This window comes from Cyrtonyx montezumae, unplaced genomic scaffold (assembly GCF_038088225.1).
Source record: "Cyrtonyx montezumae isolate F1298 unplaced genomic scaffold, pur_monq_1.0 scaffold_11, whole genome shotgun sequence".
Classification (NCBI taxonomy): Eukaryota; Metazoa; Chordata; class Aves; order Galliformes; family Odontophoridae; genus Cyrtonyx; species Cyrtonyx montezumae.
This window is the reverse complement of record NW_027071837.1, coordinates 8,320,162-8,336,436: the sequence shown is the minus strand read 5'-3', so window position 1 is coordinate 8,336,436 and position 16,275 is coordinate 8,320,162. Positions and strand designations below refer to the sequence as shown.

The window sequence follows — 16,275 nt, the reverse complement described above, 5'->3', positions numbered from 1 at the left end:
ACCAAGGAACATGTTACTAGAATATTCTCAAGTGGAATTATTATATTGCATGGAAATATTGAAGCATTTTTGCAGCATTTTCTTCCAAATACATAAGGGAGAGAAGGGAGAGGAGCAACCTGAAGTCGTAATAGGTTCACGGAAGAGAGTTTTGGTTAAACACGGGGCTATTTCAGAGTTGAGTTGAGTTGACTTATTTCTCAGTGTCCTTTTTTAAAACGTGAGGTTGGAACATGTCTTCTGTAGTTGTGTGGGTGCGTAACACAGTGTTCTACAGAAGGAAACTGTTCATAACTGTGCTGTGTTTTTGTGCTGTTTATGAGAAAGATTTGTGTGGATATGTACAATGTGAAATTATCTGCATTATTGAGATCTTTGAAGGAAAAATACCTACTTCTGCATCCCAAATTAGACATTAGAAAATGTCTGATTTAATAGCTAGTGCTACTGTATCCTTTCCCCATATGGAGGGGTCATGAGAATGTACTTCAGGTGATTGAATGCCAGTTTCCTTGCAGAAATGTTAATTTAAATTAAAATCACAGTCCTACTTTGTAATGAATTTCTGTGTAGCACGATATATAATATATTGAGCCTCCAATTATATAGTATAAAATTAAATTAAATTGCTCGTTAAGAAGGAAAAATAAACCCAGTATTTGTCATGCAGCCTCAGACTGGTATAGTTCAACATAATTCTTCAGATCATGAAAATATTTTTACAAGGATTAACTGAGGGTAGTGGCTGTGGTTGGGATGTTGGAGGGTGCTGCCTTCGTCCTGAAATCGCTTCATCAGAGGAACAGTTTGTGGTCTAGAATGGTATCTCACTTTGTATCTGTATTTGTTAACGACCTGAAGAGTTGAGGTGCTGTGACAGTGATTTAAGAGTGGTTGAGCATTGTATTAAAGTTCTGGAGCTGCTTTGTGGTTCCTACAGCAGTGAATTGGGACTTGAAGCTAAAAATTTAAAACTATACTGAAATGTGAATGTTTGGGTGGATCAGGTTAGTTATATTCTTGGCTGCTTTCTTCTACTGCTGACTTTTGTGTTCATAGTCCTTGGTCTGTGGAGTCAGCTTACCTTGTGAAGGTACCTTTAGAAGTGACTGTAGGGGATCGTTGCAGAATAAGTTCTTTATCTTTTTCCCTTTATTTTATTGTATTAGCGCTGTAGATTTCAATACACTTTGAGACAAGCAGATTTCAGCTGTGATGCAGTTCAAGTGTTAAAAGTCTGTTGCTGACTCTGGGTGATAACAGTTCTTCGGTTCTTTTGTGTCCTTAGTTAAGTTGGAACCTCCCTGGGGTGGAACAGCGACTGTTTGAAATCTCCATCTTTGCTGGCTGCTTGCTGCTTCCTCACCTGAGGACTTTGGGAGTATAAAAGAATAACCTCTACTCAGTTCCTTCCTTGATAATGAAGATACAGTAAGCATGGATTGCCTTTTCCACATTTTTATTTTGTCTGTGTAAGACTTGTTGTTACTGTTCTGTATTTCTTTGTGTTAGAAAAAGATAAATTGGAAAACAGAAGTCCTTGAGCATTAAAGAGCCAAAGCAGCAAAGCAGGTGTGAGTAACAAAAGAAAAGTGAGCAAGCTAAAGATGTAACAGCAGGAATTTTATGACTGGTTGTGGGTCTGCCCTATCAGAAGCTGTACAGGGCTGGTTTTCCACCAGAGGGGCGTTGCAGGTGGCTGAGTAGGACAGGCTTCCTCCCAGCTGCAGGAATGAGGTGGCACAGAAGGGACAGCGCTTTGAAGGTCAGGGTTCTATAATAATGAGACTTGGTGAAAGTTGTCATCCAGCGTGGATAGCGCTGGGCTGGTGAAGGAGGTCCTTCAGCAAGTCCCCTGGCAGTGGAGGCACTGCAGTAAGCTGACATCTCTTACACATGGCTCCTGCTGCTGCCCTGGGTAGCTTTGCACTGTGTGCACATCTAACCACGTGTGGATGAAATTCTATGATAAGTCTTGGACTGTTTTTTAATGACACAGAGGGGCTTGTGCGCAGCCACTGAAAGTCTGCTTCAGCACTTCTGTTCCCAATAAATCTAATGTGCCATGCAGCTTTTTCAAAACTTAACTGCAATTTAACATGTTTAATTAAATCTGCACATGAAAAAATTGATAAAAGTTTCAGATAGCTGATAGATGCAAAAAAAACCCCTGCTTCTGCCAGTGCTGTTCTCTGCTTTCTCAGCGCACTCTGCCCCATGCATCCGTCTTGGCCAGCCAACTTACTGCTCCTAGGAGTCAAGAGTCTGGTCCTTTACATGTTGAAGACAGGCAAAAAGTACTCCTTAGTTTAATTACCCAGATTACAAACAGAACTGCTCTAGGTCAGGCAGTAACCACAGATTTACATAGAAAAAGAATTACTAATGTATTTGGTTTCACTTTCATGAATAATTCTTTTGAGTACTGCAGGATTATTTACAGATGGAAGCATTGCGGGATATTAGGTCACAAACTTAAAGCAGTGGGAAGAAAGCAGAGTGAGTTGTATGAGGTGCTGCTTGTTTCTTGTTGAACTTGTGGATACGTATTTTTCTGTTAGTCACTGTGACATGTGAATCCAGTAAAGCTGACAAACCCAGTGGTGCTGTGGTTAATGAGTTCTCGTTTTGTTTTTGCAGTTATCTGTGAATGAATTTAGCTGAATATGGATCCAGGTGGTGGAAGTCTTGGATTGCAGACACAAGAACCCAAAATGCCTCACGCTATGATTATGCAGGACTTCGGTAAACATTTTATGGACTACTTTGAATGGTCTTTTCTGGTGAGATGCAGAGTGTAGATGGTCGCAAAGTAACATATTTACATCTGTGTTTACCTCACTTACACAGTTATTCTGTTCCTTGGATAAACACCACTGCTGCACTAATGTTGACCCTTTTCCCCTCCTTCCTAATTGTTCCGTAGTGGCTGGAATGGCCGGCACTGCTCACATTGATGGAGATCATATTGTTGTGTCGGTCCCTGAAGCTGTCCTGGTTTCTGACGTTGTTACCGATGACGGAATAACTCTTGACCATGGCTTAGCAGCTGAAGTTGTGCAAGGACCGGACATAATCACTGAAACTGATGTTGTAACAGAAGGTGTCATTGTTCCTGATTCTGTTCTGGAAACTGATGTGGCTATTGAAGAAGCACTAGATACCAGTGATCATGTTCTGACTTCAGATCTAATAACAGAAGCTGTTAGAGTTCCTGATCAGGTGTTTGTGGCTGACCTTGTTACGGGTCCTGATGGACATTTGGAGCACGTGGTGCAGGACTCCGTGTCAGGAGCCAACTCACCTACAATGGTCTCGGAAGAAGTCCTTGTGACAAACTCAGACTCTGAAACAGTCGTTCAGGCAGCTGGTTCTGTTCCAGGCTCTACAGTGACTATAAAAACAGAAGACGACGATGATGGCAAGAGTACATCTGAAGACTACTTAATGATCTCTTGTAAGTTAAACAAAGGTAGACTTGAACAGGAGATTACCTTAAGTAGAAGTGGTCTGGTGGGGAGGAATCACAATAACTTCATCCTTGCTGCACTCTGTACTGGAACTCTTCAATTAATTCTTTTTAATTCTCGTTGTCTGGATTTGAGTTTGCATAGTGAAAATAACGACCTTCAAGCTGTTAAATGTATATACATCTGTTTCTGAAACTGATATTCCTCAAAATTAAGGAAAGCGTATCCAAGTTAAAAATCACATACATTTTATGTAGGCAACTTTGTTCTACATACAGAAGTGTATTGCTGTGTTATGTAGGTTCACAAGAAAATAACACGTTGGATTTGATAAGCAGAATCCAACAAAGAAGTTAGCTTTCTCGAGATACCTTATTCTTTTTTTCCTCTCGTCAACAAAACATTGTTTGTTTATCTGCATTAAAAATAATAATAGCCATTTTATTGCACATTGTACTGTTGTGGACTCAAACTGACATTAAGGAGCTGAGTACAGTAACTGAGAAACTTTCTGTATGTGGAAGGAGGCTGCCTACTTCATTTTCCACATGCAGTCAGATCCTGTCCAAACCTCTTGAGGAAGCTGTATAGTTACAGACTATGAGTTAAGCAAGAGCTACTAAAGGGGTTAGTGATTTTAGACTTCAGGTGCACTATGTTTCTTCAGTGGCTAAACCCTACTTAAGGTAGCAGTTTTTGCTCTTGTAATTTGGATAAATTATGATTTTTTTTTAGATTTTTGATTTCTCCAGTTTAGGTATTGCGATGTCAGTGCATCAGAACAGATTTTATTTCATCAGAACCAATGTGTTCTGGTTCTTTTAAAAAGATGCCAAGTGCTGAGGTGTCCACCACTTCACAGTAAGCTCCATTTGTTAAAAATGTCAGGACGTAGCAGATCAGTGATTGTGATGATTTAAATACTTCATTGCATGAAATATAGCACTTTTCATAGTACTTCTGCACAGTGTTCTTTCGGTATTTATTTTTTATTCAGTATAAGGTTGGCAGCAATGATCTGTATTACCATTCTATGATTTCTGTAATGTCACGTGTCACTAATGGAAGTTACAACTATCGTGGTAAAAGAGCCAAAAGAAATCCTCAGCCTAAAAGCAAGTTAGATCTCCAGCATAAAAAAAAAATCCCATTTGTTTGTAAATAAAGGAACACCGTTCTTAAGTCAGCTGTTTCACTGAAAAAATTCCTCCTTTCTGGCAGAGTACTTATGATGAGTTGTATTCTGTAACCGTGGTATTTCCCACCTGCACCTTTGTAATTGTAAGTAAAGTCATCTTTGGAATTCTTAGATAGATGCGTGATTTGATCGTAACAGTCACCGTCCTTAGGCAAGAGCATCTCAGCCTTCAGGAGGTTACCTGGTGACCCAGCTGGGCTGGTACGTACCTAGTGTTGCCAGGTGTGCTCAGGCCTGTTGATGGCTTTTTCAATATTTCAAAGCCACCCTGAGACCCAGATTTAAGCAAATCTCATCTGCGTGTCTATAACCGAGCAATGTCTGAGTAATCACGGCTGGAAGCTTCGTTGTTAGTCTGGGGTGTTGTTTGAAGGTAATCAGGGGCATATTAAGGCAGTCTCTTGCCTCTGTTGAGTTTTGAGGCTGCGTTGTGCTCGGTGTGGCAGCCAGAACCAGCAAAGTATGTGCTGTTGATTTTTATTTTCTTTCGTTTTTTCAGCAAAAATGAATTGGTCCCATTCAGTTCATTGATTGCATGTTTTTTGTTTGGTTGGTTGGTTTTTTAATGTTTTATAAATCAGCCATTCATCTGTTAAGGTTCTGAAGACAGTCTCTGTGTAGATAAATACATGGCTTTAACAGGCATTTTAAAGACATTTCCATTTACTAACATGTTTAATTTCAAATGTTCAGTAAGTATTGTAAAATGCTAATTTTATGGTGTAATTCGTGTTAGGGTGTATTCATAGGTTGATTAACATTTTTTTAAAATTTTAACTTAGATCACCTCAGAATACTAAAGACTTGCAGTATTTCTTATCTGTCTTTTAATGAAATTCAAACGCTGCAAAGGGAACTGTGCACAGTGTGATAGGTGCACCCTCAGGGAACATTCCATCCACTGCACACATTTTGGGGAACTTCTAAAATATTACTCTGTTAATATCATTTTATTTTAGAACGTACAGCTGAGCTGAGCACGAATGTTGACTTAAAATTGAGCTTATTCCTTTGCTGGGGATTCCAGCTTTAATATACTGACAGGTAGTTTTTGGCACTGTCCCAGTGCAGATGAATTCAGCTTTTAAAATGAGCTTTGCAAGTGTAAGACTGAAAATCCTTGGTTTGGATGCATTTACGGGACGCTCCATTAGATGTGCACGATCCCCCTTTTTTTAACCTATGGAAGACGTGCCGAAAGGTACTTGTTTCAAAGCAAATAAATACAAGGTGCTCATGGTATGATCATACAGCCATCCATCTCTGTACTGAGATGTGAACATAACAAGCAGTGCATCCCATTTTGCCAGGGCGGGGTTAGCACTCGTGTAGCTTAAAGCACACCCTTCTTTGTTTTTCAGGTTTGCGATATTCAGACCCACAGGGGATTGCCAGCTCCTGGTCTGTGCGTCGGCCCTGCATGCACTATGCTGGTGACCTCATACCCACCAAAGAACAACTCTGGAGCTGGCCTTTAGGGGTAAGGTACTGTCACCACCACCTCCTTTTTAGTGTATTACAGTGCGATGTTAAATAGCTTGCTGAACATTTTAGTGTTAATGCTCCTATACTGTGACCTATGGGATATAAAATAAGTATATCAGGCGTTGGAAAAATATGAAAAACGGTAAAAGCACAGGACTTATCTTGCCCTCATGTTATTCCTATGGGCTCCTATGGTGGGTGTGATATCACCAGCATAGTGCATGCTGAGGCATCACGTGAACCAGGAGCTGGCAATCCACGGTGAATCTGGACATCACACACCTGAAAGCAGCTAAGGTAAGTTTAATATTAGAAGTGTGCTGAGTTTTCCATTAAACAGTGTTGTTCAGGACGATTTAGCATATATTTATAAAAGTTTTCTGTTGTGTTTTTTCAGTTAATTTTAAATGACAAGATAATAATATGTAGTGCTTCTGGTGGATGAGTCAGATGTGGAAAACACTTTCATATTCTTCCATTGACATAAAGTAAGCATTCCTGTTCCTGGGAACTCTCACTGGGAAAAGGCATCAGTTATTTTGACATTGTTGGAATACCAGTGTGTAATTGAAGTTCTATCACTTAAACCATAGAACATTTTCATGGCCTTTAAAAAAAAATCCTCATGTTTTGGAGCTTGACAAAGATTACATGTCCTGCTGTGTTGCTTTTTGCTAATCTAAATTTGTTTTTAAATAATTGACTGACACCACCAATGTTAGTTTGTGCAAGATGGCAGTCTAAGCAGAATCAATTGCTCAGCCAGTGCCTTCTGTTGCAGGTACTCAAACTGCAGCATCATACAAATGGCAGTCTGTGTCAGTAACACTTCCTCAACCTTTGTGGTACTTCTCAGATTTTCTTATTTCACTTCTACTTTCCCAGGAAAGCAATGTCAGATGCCCTCCATACAAAGGCTTCCTTTGTTTCCATAACTTTAGAGAATGCATGTCTTGGAAAACACACAGGGTGGTCAGTGGTTTGGGAGTCTCTGCTGACTTTAAAAATACTGCTGTGAGTTTACCCCTCTAAGACTGGATTTTAGACTGGATTTTATCCTTTTTTTTTTTTTTTTTTTTGAAGAGCATTACAAATTTGAGTTACCTGAAATGGTAAAATGCAGCACGAAGGCATGTCATGTGTGCTATGTTCATGTGTTTTACCACTAAACTTTGGGGTGAAAATCCTTAACTTACAAAAAGTTAAAGTTGAAAATCTCTTATTTTTTATGTAATCTTTGTTGAGTTGCAGTTGATGCCTTGGTCAGACACTAATCTTGTTTGCTTGTTCTTATGCTGCTTCACCAGATACGTTGTCATCCAACTCTAGTTAAGTAGTTGGGAGTGTTTTCTGTGAAGTAAGTGTGCCATGTGTAACTGATTGCTCCTCTGTTCTTTAGGAAGTAGCTGTACTGCTTCCAGTTACCGATTTTCTGTGTGAAACTGACCTATTCTGTTTATAAAATGCATGAGTTTAGAAAAAGTTGTTGAAATTATGAAGATTACTACCACTTGCCTTTTTTAATGATTTTTAATACCCAGCCTTTAACTTCTTTTTCTGTGTTTTAGCAGTGCATCTAGTCATACAGCTGTTTATATATTAGCAGCACTGCCTTGCACTGTTAGTTACCTCTGATCCTTCAAAGGCTTGTACATGTAGTGGGAACGTTCCTTGTACTAAAATGAAGTGTATATTAATTTGAAGAGTGTGGTTAAGTTGTGGCTGTGTTGTTTGTGGTGTCTATGCTGATACATTGCCCTGCGAGGTAATGTGAGTGTAATGTCCTGCATGTCAGGTCTGAACAGATAAGGGGTTGATGGTGGTGGTGTTGATTTTAGTAGAGTTTAGGATGTTTTTCATTACAAAACAAAAACTTTTTTTTCTGAGGATAATTTTACTTAATTTCCACTGATCCAAGTGGGGTACTTTGTGGCAGTAGTTTGAGTCAGTCTGTTACTTACAGAAAGAAACAACTCAGCACTAGGATTATTTTAATTTTTAATATTTTTCTATTCTTATCAAAATATAAAGTGTAATATTTAGAAGTTCTAAAATGAAATATTTCTGCTTGCCTACTTCATATCTAGTTGTGCTCTCAGTAACTTCTGTACTCTTCTGATGCAGTTCAAAGTTTCTGGAATGAAAATAAGGTTTCTCAATGTGTGGATGGAAAATGGTTTCACTTGGGTAGTTTTTTTCCATAGAAGGCTGTGTGGGAGCAGGAAGAGCTTAGTTAGGGATTACTGTGGTGGACTCCAGCCCTGCTGCAGGAAAGGCATCTTGCTGTTTTTGTAATGGGTTCTGAACATTCTCTCTTGACTGCCTTAAGAAAAGCCTAAAGGTTCCAGGGTACCTCAGTACACCAGGCTGTAGCCTGTGGTAGTTAAAAGCATCTCTTCGAGAGCAGGCATGGCAGCATGGAGAGCAGGAAGTGTAGGGGGGCACTGGGGAGCACCACAGCCCAGGTCAGCTGTCCTTTCCTCAGAAATCTGGGCCCTCCCTATCCACACTGGGTAGGCTCATGGTGTTAGTCATGAAGCACTGTTTTCACATAAGTGTTAGTTTACCTTTTTTTCTCTAGTATTACACGTGTTATGTATGCAATACGTTGCAGTGTCCATGAAATGTATTTAATTGAGATTTTGTTTACATTTTGGAGGATTCATCACCAGTCAGAGGATGTCTGTGGGTGTTACATAGGCCTGTGCTAGCTGTCTGTAAAGGAGCTAATTTTGTCCACTGATGGTAGTGTAGTGGCAGTACATGTATCAGAGGTGCTTGGCTCAGTGTCCTCCATGTTAGCAATTTGGCACATGCATATATGGAGATCTGTGTGCATGCTCTTCTTATGAAAATAGTATTCCTTCTAAACTTCTAATGATCTGAATGCCCTTTTTGTTGAATTTGTTGAATACACTTTTTTATGTAGGCCCAAATTCACCAGAGTAACGAATGTGTACACATAAAGAATGAGAAGTCAGCTTCAGATAGTATTATTTGGATTTCAGCAGATCTTTTGATCACCTGTATGCTATACAATAATCTTTGCCAGTTTGTTTGCTTTCAAGTGGTAAAATTGGATAAAATCATAATTTCTTTTAGATTGAAGGTGTAGTGATATGTGTGTTTCTGTCACTGGAGTGTGCTCAGGAGATACCACTCTTAATGAGGTATCTACTACCAAGTGTTTGTCTCTGGTATTGCGGAGTAGTGATGCTTCTTGGAACTCCTGCACTGTAACAAGCAACCCTGGGCTAGATCTTCGCATTTTTATGGATATATGTTTAATTTCACTTATTGACACATTTTTGCTTTTGCTCTGTAGTAGTTTCAGGCAAAACACATGCTTTGATAGCAAGCTCCCAAATGTTCTTCACTTGGTGATTCATGAAATGGTTCCAGAGTTGTAACAAAATTAGTATTGAGCTTCTGGTATTTCTCTCAAGTACCTTAAGATTTAACTATTTTGTAAAGCCCCTTTATGTATACAAAACTTTTCTATATGTGGGGGTAGTAATGGAGAAAATCATGCTACTGGTAATTCTGACGTGCAGCAATGCGTTTGAGCTTCATTGTTACTCTCTTATCTTTACAGTGGATGATGTTGGAGAAAAACTGGACCACATAGGAAGCACTCCATTGAAAATCAGTACTGAGGTGACAAATGATGAAGTGGCTAAAGATGATGGGTTTGGTTCTGAAGTAATCAAAGTGTACATATTTAAAGCTGAAGCTGAAGATGATGTTGAAATAGGTACCTTTTTAAAATCTGTGTTTTTTACCACTAGTTTGAAGAAGTATTTGTGGGTCTTAATATCTTGTTACTCATTGACTGGATTGTTCCTCGGAGTGATATTGGCAGGGACTGCCCATATGCTGATAATACTCAGCATGTTAGTTTCGGGTTATTTTTTGACAAGCACTATTTATTTTCAGTGTTGGAATTTCATTTATGACCAAGTCCCAAACACAGAAGTGGCACTTTTTTTATAGATACTTACTTTCTCTGACTTTGGAGGACAGAATTCTGTGAGTAACAAGTGTTCTTAACAGTACTATTACTAATAGCATTGGTCTCACTATGTCAGTGCAATGCAGTCTGTTGTTACTTGGAAAAACATCCTGTCTGAGCCACTTTGGACAAACATGAAAATAAGCTGTGGTGGTAAAATCACCTGCATTTTGTCATAAATGTGGAAAAGTAAAAATAGAAAAATAAATACTGAACAATGACTGGTAGTTTTGGCATACAGACGTATGTATACCAAATGTAAACTGAGAATCAGTGCCCAAAAGGAAGATCTGGCTTTGATTGCCTCTGTGGCATTGGTTATCATTTCTCATTCGTTTCTATTTCTCTCCCACATTTTGTGTTGGATTCCTTGGTTGTAATTTCAACCCTTGTAAACTTACGGACAATGAGGGTGCTTCTGTGTCTTTCCTCAAGCTCTTCATGGTACATGATGCCATCGGAGCTTTGGAGAACGTATAGAAACTAAAAATGGAAAAATAAAGTGTTCTTCATTGACACTGAATCCAGCAAGCCCAATTATGAGGGAAACCTGTATTAGGGACCAGTATGCTATATGTGATCCAGCTTGACTTTGGAAGCAATACAGTGATAGTTATTTGGTGGTTCATTTATGCTGATTGCAGTTTGAGAGTAACATTGCGGGAGCACAGTGCATAGTGCTGCCTCTTGTTTTAGCTGTGTGATATTGTACCCTCCTACACGGACTTACTGGGCTGATGTTTTGGATTGGTGTTAGTTCCACTGTTGTATAATGACCAGATTTCTAAATTTCTCGCAAGTTCCTCTTAGCTTTTCTGAGATCTGACTTCTGTTTCCTGGCTGTTGGGGTACCTACTACATTAGTTTGACATTTGGATGCCATTGCTTTCAAATAATGAGTTTTATATGATAGCTTTATTGTGAATAAGAAATAAATAACTTCTGTCTGAAATTAATGTTGAGAATAGCTTTGTTTACATGCACTTAAAATGTCTGACTTTTATTTTTTTTTAAGGTGGGACAGAAATTGTCACAGAGAGTGATTTTCACAATGGACATTCAGTAGCTGGAGTAATTGAACAAGGAAGTGTTGGTAGAATGCAACGAGAAAAAATGGTTTACATGGCTGTTAAGGACTCTTCTCAGGAAGATGAAGATATTAGTAAGCATAATATGAAACTTTTTTTTTCTTGTGCTGTTTTTGTACAACAATATAAGCATCATTCTCAAGGACTATTTACATTTTTCTGAAGGATTCTTCAGACTGAAGTAGTAGCAAACTAAGTTCATCTTCCCTAAAAATAAAGAGCAGGCTATAATTACTGTAATGTGGATAAAACACTTTTTCATACTGTATGCCAACATTGCTTTATTTATATTAACATGTTCGTGGATGAAGTCAGTGAGGTTAGTTGAATATCTCATTTTTTCTCTGTTTTCCTATGCGAGCTGCCATGTTTAATTCTTTCTGGCAAAGTGGCAAATAAATGTCATCATTTTCAAATTTGTAAATCTGTATACTTGAGTTTGTATTTGTATTTATTGATACGTGTTTTCTCTCTTTAAGGAATGTCTTCCTAAGGGAAGGTGTGGCTCTAAATGCCAGAGGAAGAAATCTAATTTATAACTGGTATCAATAAGAGTGAAATCAAATTAAATGCAGGAAAATTTAAAACGAGCAGAGTAAAATTTAAGATGTATTCTTCTCCTTTAACTCAGGCTGTGCTGAAATAGCAGATGAAGTTTACATGGAAGTTATTGTAGGTGAAGAAGAAGCTACGTCACTTCCAGACACACAGCTTGAGGAATCTGGTGTGAATAAAACTTTTGTCCCTGTTGCTTGGGCTGCTGCTTACGGTAGGAATCTCTATGCTTACTTTTTGACAGTCCCTTTCATTATTGTTTTCCCTAGTCTGGCTTCCAGAATCTACATGCAAATGTCACGCTCTTTCACCACTTGGTAGGAGTTTGGAGGCAGCTCCTTCAGGTCACTTAGCAGTGTCAGTCAGTGGAGCTAATAAAATGCTGTGAAAAATTCTTTTCCACGTAATTCACAACCTTTCACGGGTGAAGTCTCTGGCTTTTTGCAATTCAGATAGGAAAGAAACCATCCCATTTTGTAGTGTTTGTGTTTTCTTCTCAATGCTAGCCCATCTAGCAGTTGTCATATGATTGTAGCAGTTGATTGTCTTGTGTGTAATGAATGGATTGCTGTATGCTGAGTTTTATGAAGTAGGAAGGAAAGCTGTTCAGAAAACTTTGTTCTTAATACCAGCTCAGATGTACAGGGCATATGGGTTTTTTGATGATCGATGAAGTCATCTGTTGAGGTTTTTACAAAGGCAAGAATAACCTTAAGTATTTTATATTCAGTACAAGAAAGGGAAAATACCTTTAAAAATAGAAAAGGTGTATAAATTTGTCCCTGATGAGTTATAAACCTGTTAGTCCTCTAGATCAGAAATGAGAAAAACAAAATGTTTTCTGCAGCCGTGTTTCAGATTGTGATAGTGTCAGGATATATTGTGAATTCTGAGTATTCTCTTATTTCAGATCAATTCTTTTCTAGGATTTTGGAATGTTAAATTTATATTAAGAGTATCGGATCATCAATGGCTTATTAATTAAGTAAGCAAATTAGATGGTTTAGATTCAGTGGCATATTTCTGAGCACAGTAGCTGGGCTTGGTAAAGTGGTTGTAAAGCACCAGGCTTTGGCAAATAGCAGTAAATGCTTTTCAATCCAAAATGAGGAATACGGTGTTAGTATAACTTCTCTGTCTGCTAGAATAGGAGAGCTGAGTGGCTGGTAAGGTGGAAGTCCTTTTATCTGCCAAGTTCTACAACATCAGGATAAAGTACTTTGATCTCAGGAACAAATTGTGGACTTCACGTACCCTCATTTCTGGATTGACATCTGAGGTTTTTTATAAGGTTAAAACCTTTCAGAAACATGTTTATTACTAGAGAGAGGCAGGAAGGACAGCATGGTAAGCACGTCTTCAGTGAGTATTCAAGCACTGACAGGGATGTGATCTTTATTTCCTGGTACACATAATTGCAAAATGCTGAACTGACGTGAACTGCACAGCTCATTTTGGACAGAATTGAGCTGTTATTTATTGTTAGTTTTCTCTCATTCTTGGACTTAAAAAAACATCAAATTAAAAAAGAACTCTAATTTATAATGACAAAATTACCATTTTCTGCAGGAGATGACAGAAGACTACCCAGAAGATATGAAGATGGTCAAGCTGCAGGTAAGGGCATGCACAAATGCTCTGTAGAGCTTTACAAGTAACTTGGTGTCTTTAAAACAGTATACATTAATGTGTCATAGTTCAGCTGATCAGAGAATGCAAAAAAATATCCACAAAGTATATGCTGAAGAACTGCATAGTATTTCTCTTCTATTTTGAAATGAAAACAATTCTGTATGTGCTGTGGGCCTTCCAATTGGGTGGGGAAGTCATCGGTTTTGTATAGTTTATAGTCAGAGCAGAGATTATGCAGTTGCTGGGAAGTAAAATCAAGTTAGATAAAGAAAGTAACCGGCATAACTTGTCAGAAATTAATATTCTCAGAGTACAAGATAGCAAAAAATGTGCTTGAAAATGAATAATTGTTTAAACAGTTGTTCTTGAGTTTGGCCAACAACTTTGTGGTGGCACTTATTTTAAAGCATGTTTGTTGTAGAGGGATGGGTGATCTCTTTTGTTTTAAAGCAGACATGTTGCTGTGCAATTCCAGTCATCACTCCCAAGGAAAATAATTGTTTAAGATTTTTTATGGTGTCTAATTTTTGTTTCTAGGGAATAACTTGGATACACGATTAGAAAACAAAAACGGTAATGCAACACAATACCTGCAGATTTGTGATAGCATTAGCACTAATAGAGTGCTAAAACAAAAAACCAAGAAAAGGAGGAGAGGAGAGGCCAGGCAATGGCAAACAGGTAAACACTGTATGGCTGTGTGTGCTCTCATGGAGTGGCACTTACTCCTTTACTATTCTTTTTTTTCTTTTTTTTTCCAAACCGGTTCAGAATTAAAAATCTTAATGGTGATTTGCGGATTTCCTGTGTCCTTCCCCCTCCAATTCTGTGCATAGAAAATGTGGTAGGTTTTGCTACTGAAGTTAGCAACTCAGCACTGATTAATTCGTTTGAATGTTGCGAGTGATTAAAAAGTAATTGTGGAAGTACTCACTGTGCATCTGATATGACTTACCTACTTGAGCAGTATCTAAACCAAAGCTATATAAACTGTAGGTGCTGTGGATTGGTTGTTTTTAAACTGCTGAACTCTTGCTGCAAGTGTGAGTGCATGAATCTGAACAGCAGCTGGCTGATTTAAAACTTCTTAATCAGTAAATTTGTTTCTTTCGTAACTTGTTTTTGTTTGTTTAAAAACAGCTGTTATAATAGGTCCTGATGGACAGCCCTTAACAGTTTACCCTTGTCATATATGTGGGAAAAAATTTAAATCCAGAGGATTCTTGAAAAGGCATATGAAGAATCATCCAGATCACATGATTAAGAAGAAATACCAGTGTACGGACTGTGACTTTACAACTAACAAAAAAGTAAGTTTCCACAATCATCTGGAAAGCCATAAACTTATAAATAAAGTTGATAAAACCCATGAGTTTACAGAATATACAAGAAGATACAGAGAAGCGAGCCCGTTGAGTTCTAACAAACTGATTCTGAGGGACAAAGAGCCTAAGCTGCACAAGTGCAAATATTGTGACTATGAAACTGCAGAGCAGGGGCTACTCAATAGGCATCTACTTGCAGTTCACAGCAAGAACTTTCCTCACGTATGTGTGGAGTGTGGGAAAGGATTCCGTCATCCATCGGAGCTGAAAAAGCATATGAGGACCCACACTGGGGAAAAGCCATACCAGTGTCAGCACTGTGTCTTCAGGTGTGCTGATCAGTCCAATCTGAAAACTCATATCAAAACCAAACACGGGAATGATTTACCATTTAAATGTGAGCACTGTCCCCAGGCTTTTACAGATGAAAAGGAACTGCAGCAGCACACAGAATTGTTTCAAGGGCATAAGACTCATCAGTGTCCACACTGTGACCATAAGAGCACCAACTCGAGTGACCTGAAGCGACACATTATTTCAGTTCATACAAAGGATTTTCCCCACAAATGTGAGGTATGTGAAAAAGGCTTCCATCGTCCATCAGAGCTCAAAAAGCATAGTGAAACCCATAAAGGTAAAAAGATACATCAGTGTAGACACTGTGACTTTAAAACGTCAGATCCTTTTATACTGAGCGGGCACATCCTCTCGGTTCACACCAAGGACCTGCCTTTTAAGTGCAAAAGATGTAAAAGAGGATTTAGGCAGCAAACTGAACTTAAGAAGCACATGAAGACCCACAGTGGAAGAAAAGTTTATCAGTGCCAGTATTGTGAATATAGCACTACGGATGCGTCAGGCTTTAAGCGACACGTAATATCAATACACACTAAAGACTATCCACATAGGTGTGAGTATTGCAAAAAGGGATTCCGTAGACCATCAGAAAAAAATCAGCATATAATGAGGCACCACAGAGAGGCCATAATGTAATATATGATGTCAAGAAGGAAGCAATTTAGAAACTGTGTTATGATAATTGGGGAAAAAAAAAATCTCATGAACTGTTTCTCCTGGTTTCAAAGCTCGATATTAAATCATAACTTTACATTCTTTGTATTAAAAGTCTTAAAAGTATTAGGGTTGACAGGGGATCTCATAGCCCTATGATTGTTGCTTATCAGAACCTGAAGAGCACTATAGAATGCAGAAAGATGGATGAATGTCTTAAATTTGCAGAAAGATGAATGAATGTCTTCAAATGCTAGTATTACATATTGTTAAGCTCTGGAAGACAAAAAGAAGATTGTGTTACCCGTTTTGTCAGTGAGAGCATTTGTCTCCATACTAAAACAGTTCAGATCCATGACGGGATTCTTATCAGCTGGTTTGCTGAGGCAGCTGGGCCTGGCTCCTTGCGTGGGTTTGAGAGAAGAGTGTTCGTCAGTCACTCGGTCATAACGTTTTAAATTGTGCCTGGAAATTATATTCTAGAACTGGTCAGAGTTGG

General features: G+C 38.6%; 1 protein-coding gene across 3 annotated transcripts; it reads left to right on the top strand.

Moving 5' to 3' along the window:
- The first annotated feature begins 1,348 nt into the window (after positions 1–1,348).
- Positions 1,349–16,272, top strand: ZNF711 (zinc finger protein 711). 3 transcript variants are annotated; one of them, XM_065729502.1, is made up of 9 exons: positions 1,349–1,431; positions 2,641–2,745; positions 2,927–3,457; positions 9,749–9,907; positions 11,181–11,327; positions 11,885–12,022; positions 13,378–13,425; positions 13,978–14,013; positions 14,581–16,272. In XM_065729502.1, exons 2-9 carry the CDS (start codon positions 2,667–2,669, stop codon positions 15,756–15,758), a joined length of 2,316 nt encoding a protein of 771 aa, XP_065585574.1. In that variant the 5' UTR covers positions 1,349–1,431; positions 2,641–2,666; the 3' UTR covers positions 15,759–16,272. The 3 variants fall into 3 exon arrangements, with proteins under 3 accessions (XP_065585574.1, XP_065585573.1, XP_065585575.1); XM_065729501.1 differs by having other exon boundaries at positions 13,978–14,121; XM_065729503.1 differs by lacking the exons at positions 1,349–1,431; positions 2,641–2,745; positions 2,927–3,457 and adding an exon at positions 6,555–6,641 and having other exon boundaries at positions 13,978–14,121.
- The last annotated feature ends 3 nt before the right edge of the window (positions 16,273–16,275 follow it).

Bases quoted from the DNA above. Each gene is read 5' to 3' on its own strand.
- ZNF711 (XM_065729501.1), top strand. From the start codon at position 2,667: ATGGATCCAGGTGGTGGAAGTCTTGGATTGCAGACACAAGAACCCAAA. The intron at 3,458-9,748 runs GTAAGTTAAACA...TTATCTTTACAG, and splicing joins AGACTACTTAATGATCTCTT to TGGATGATGTTGGAGAAAAA. The intron at 13,426-13,977 runs GTAAGGGCATGC...TTTTGTTTCTAG, and splicing joins TGAAGATGGTCAAGCTGCAG to GGAATAACTTGGATACACGA.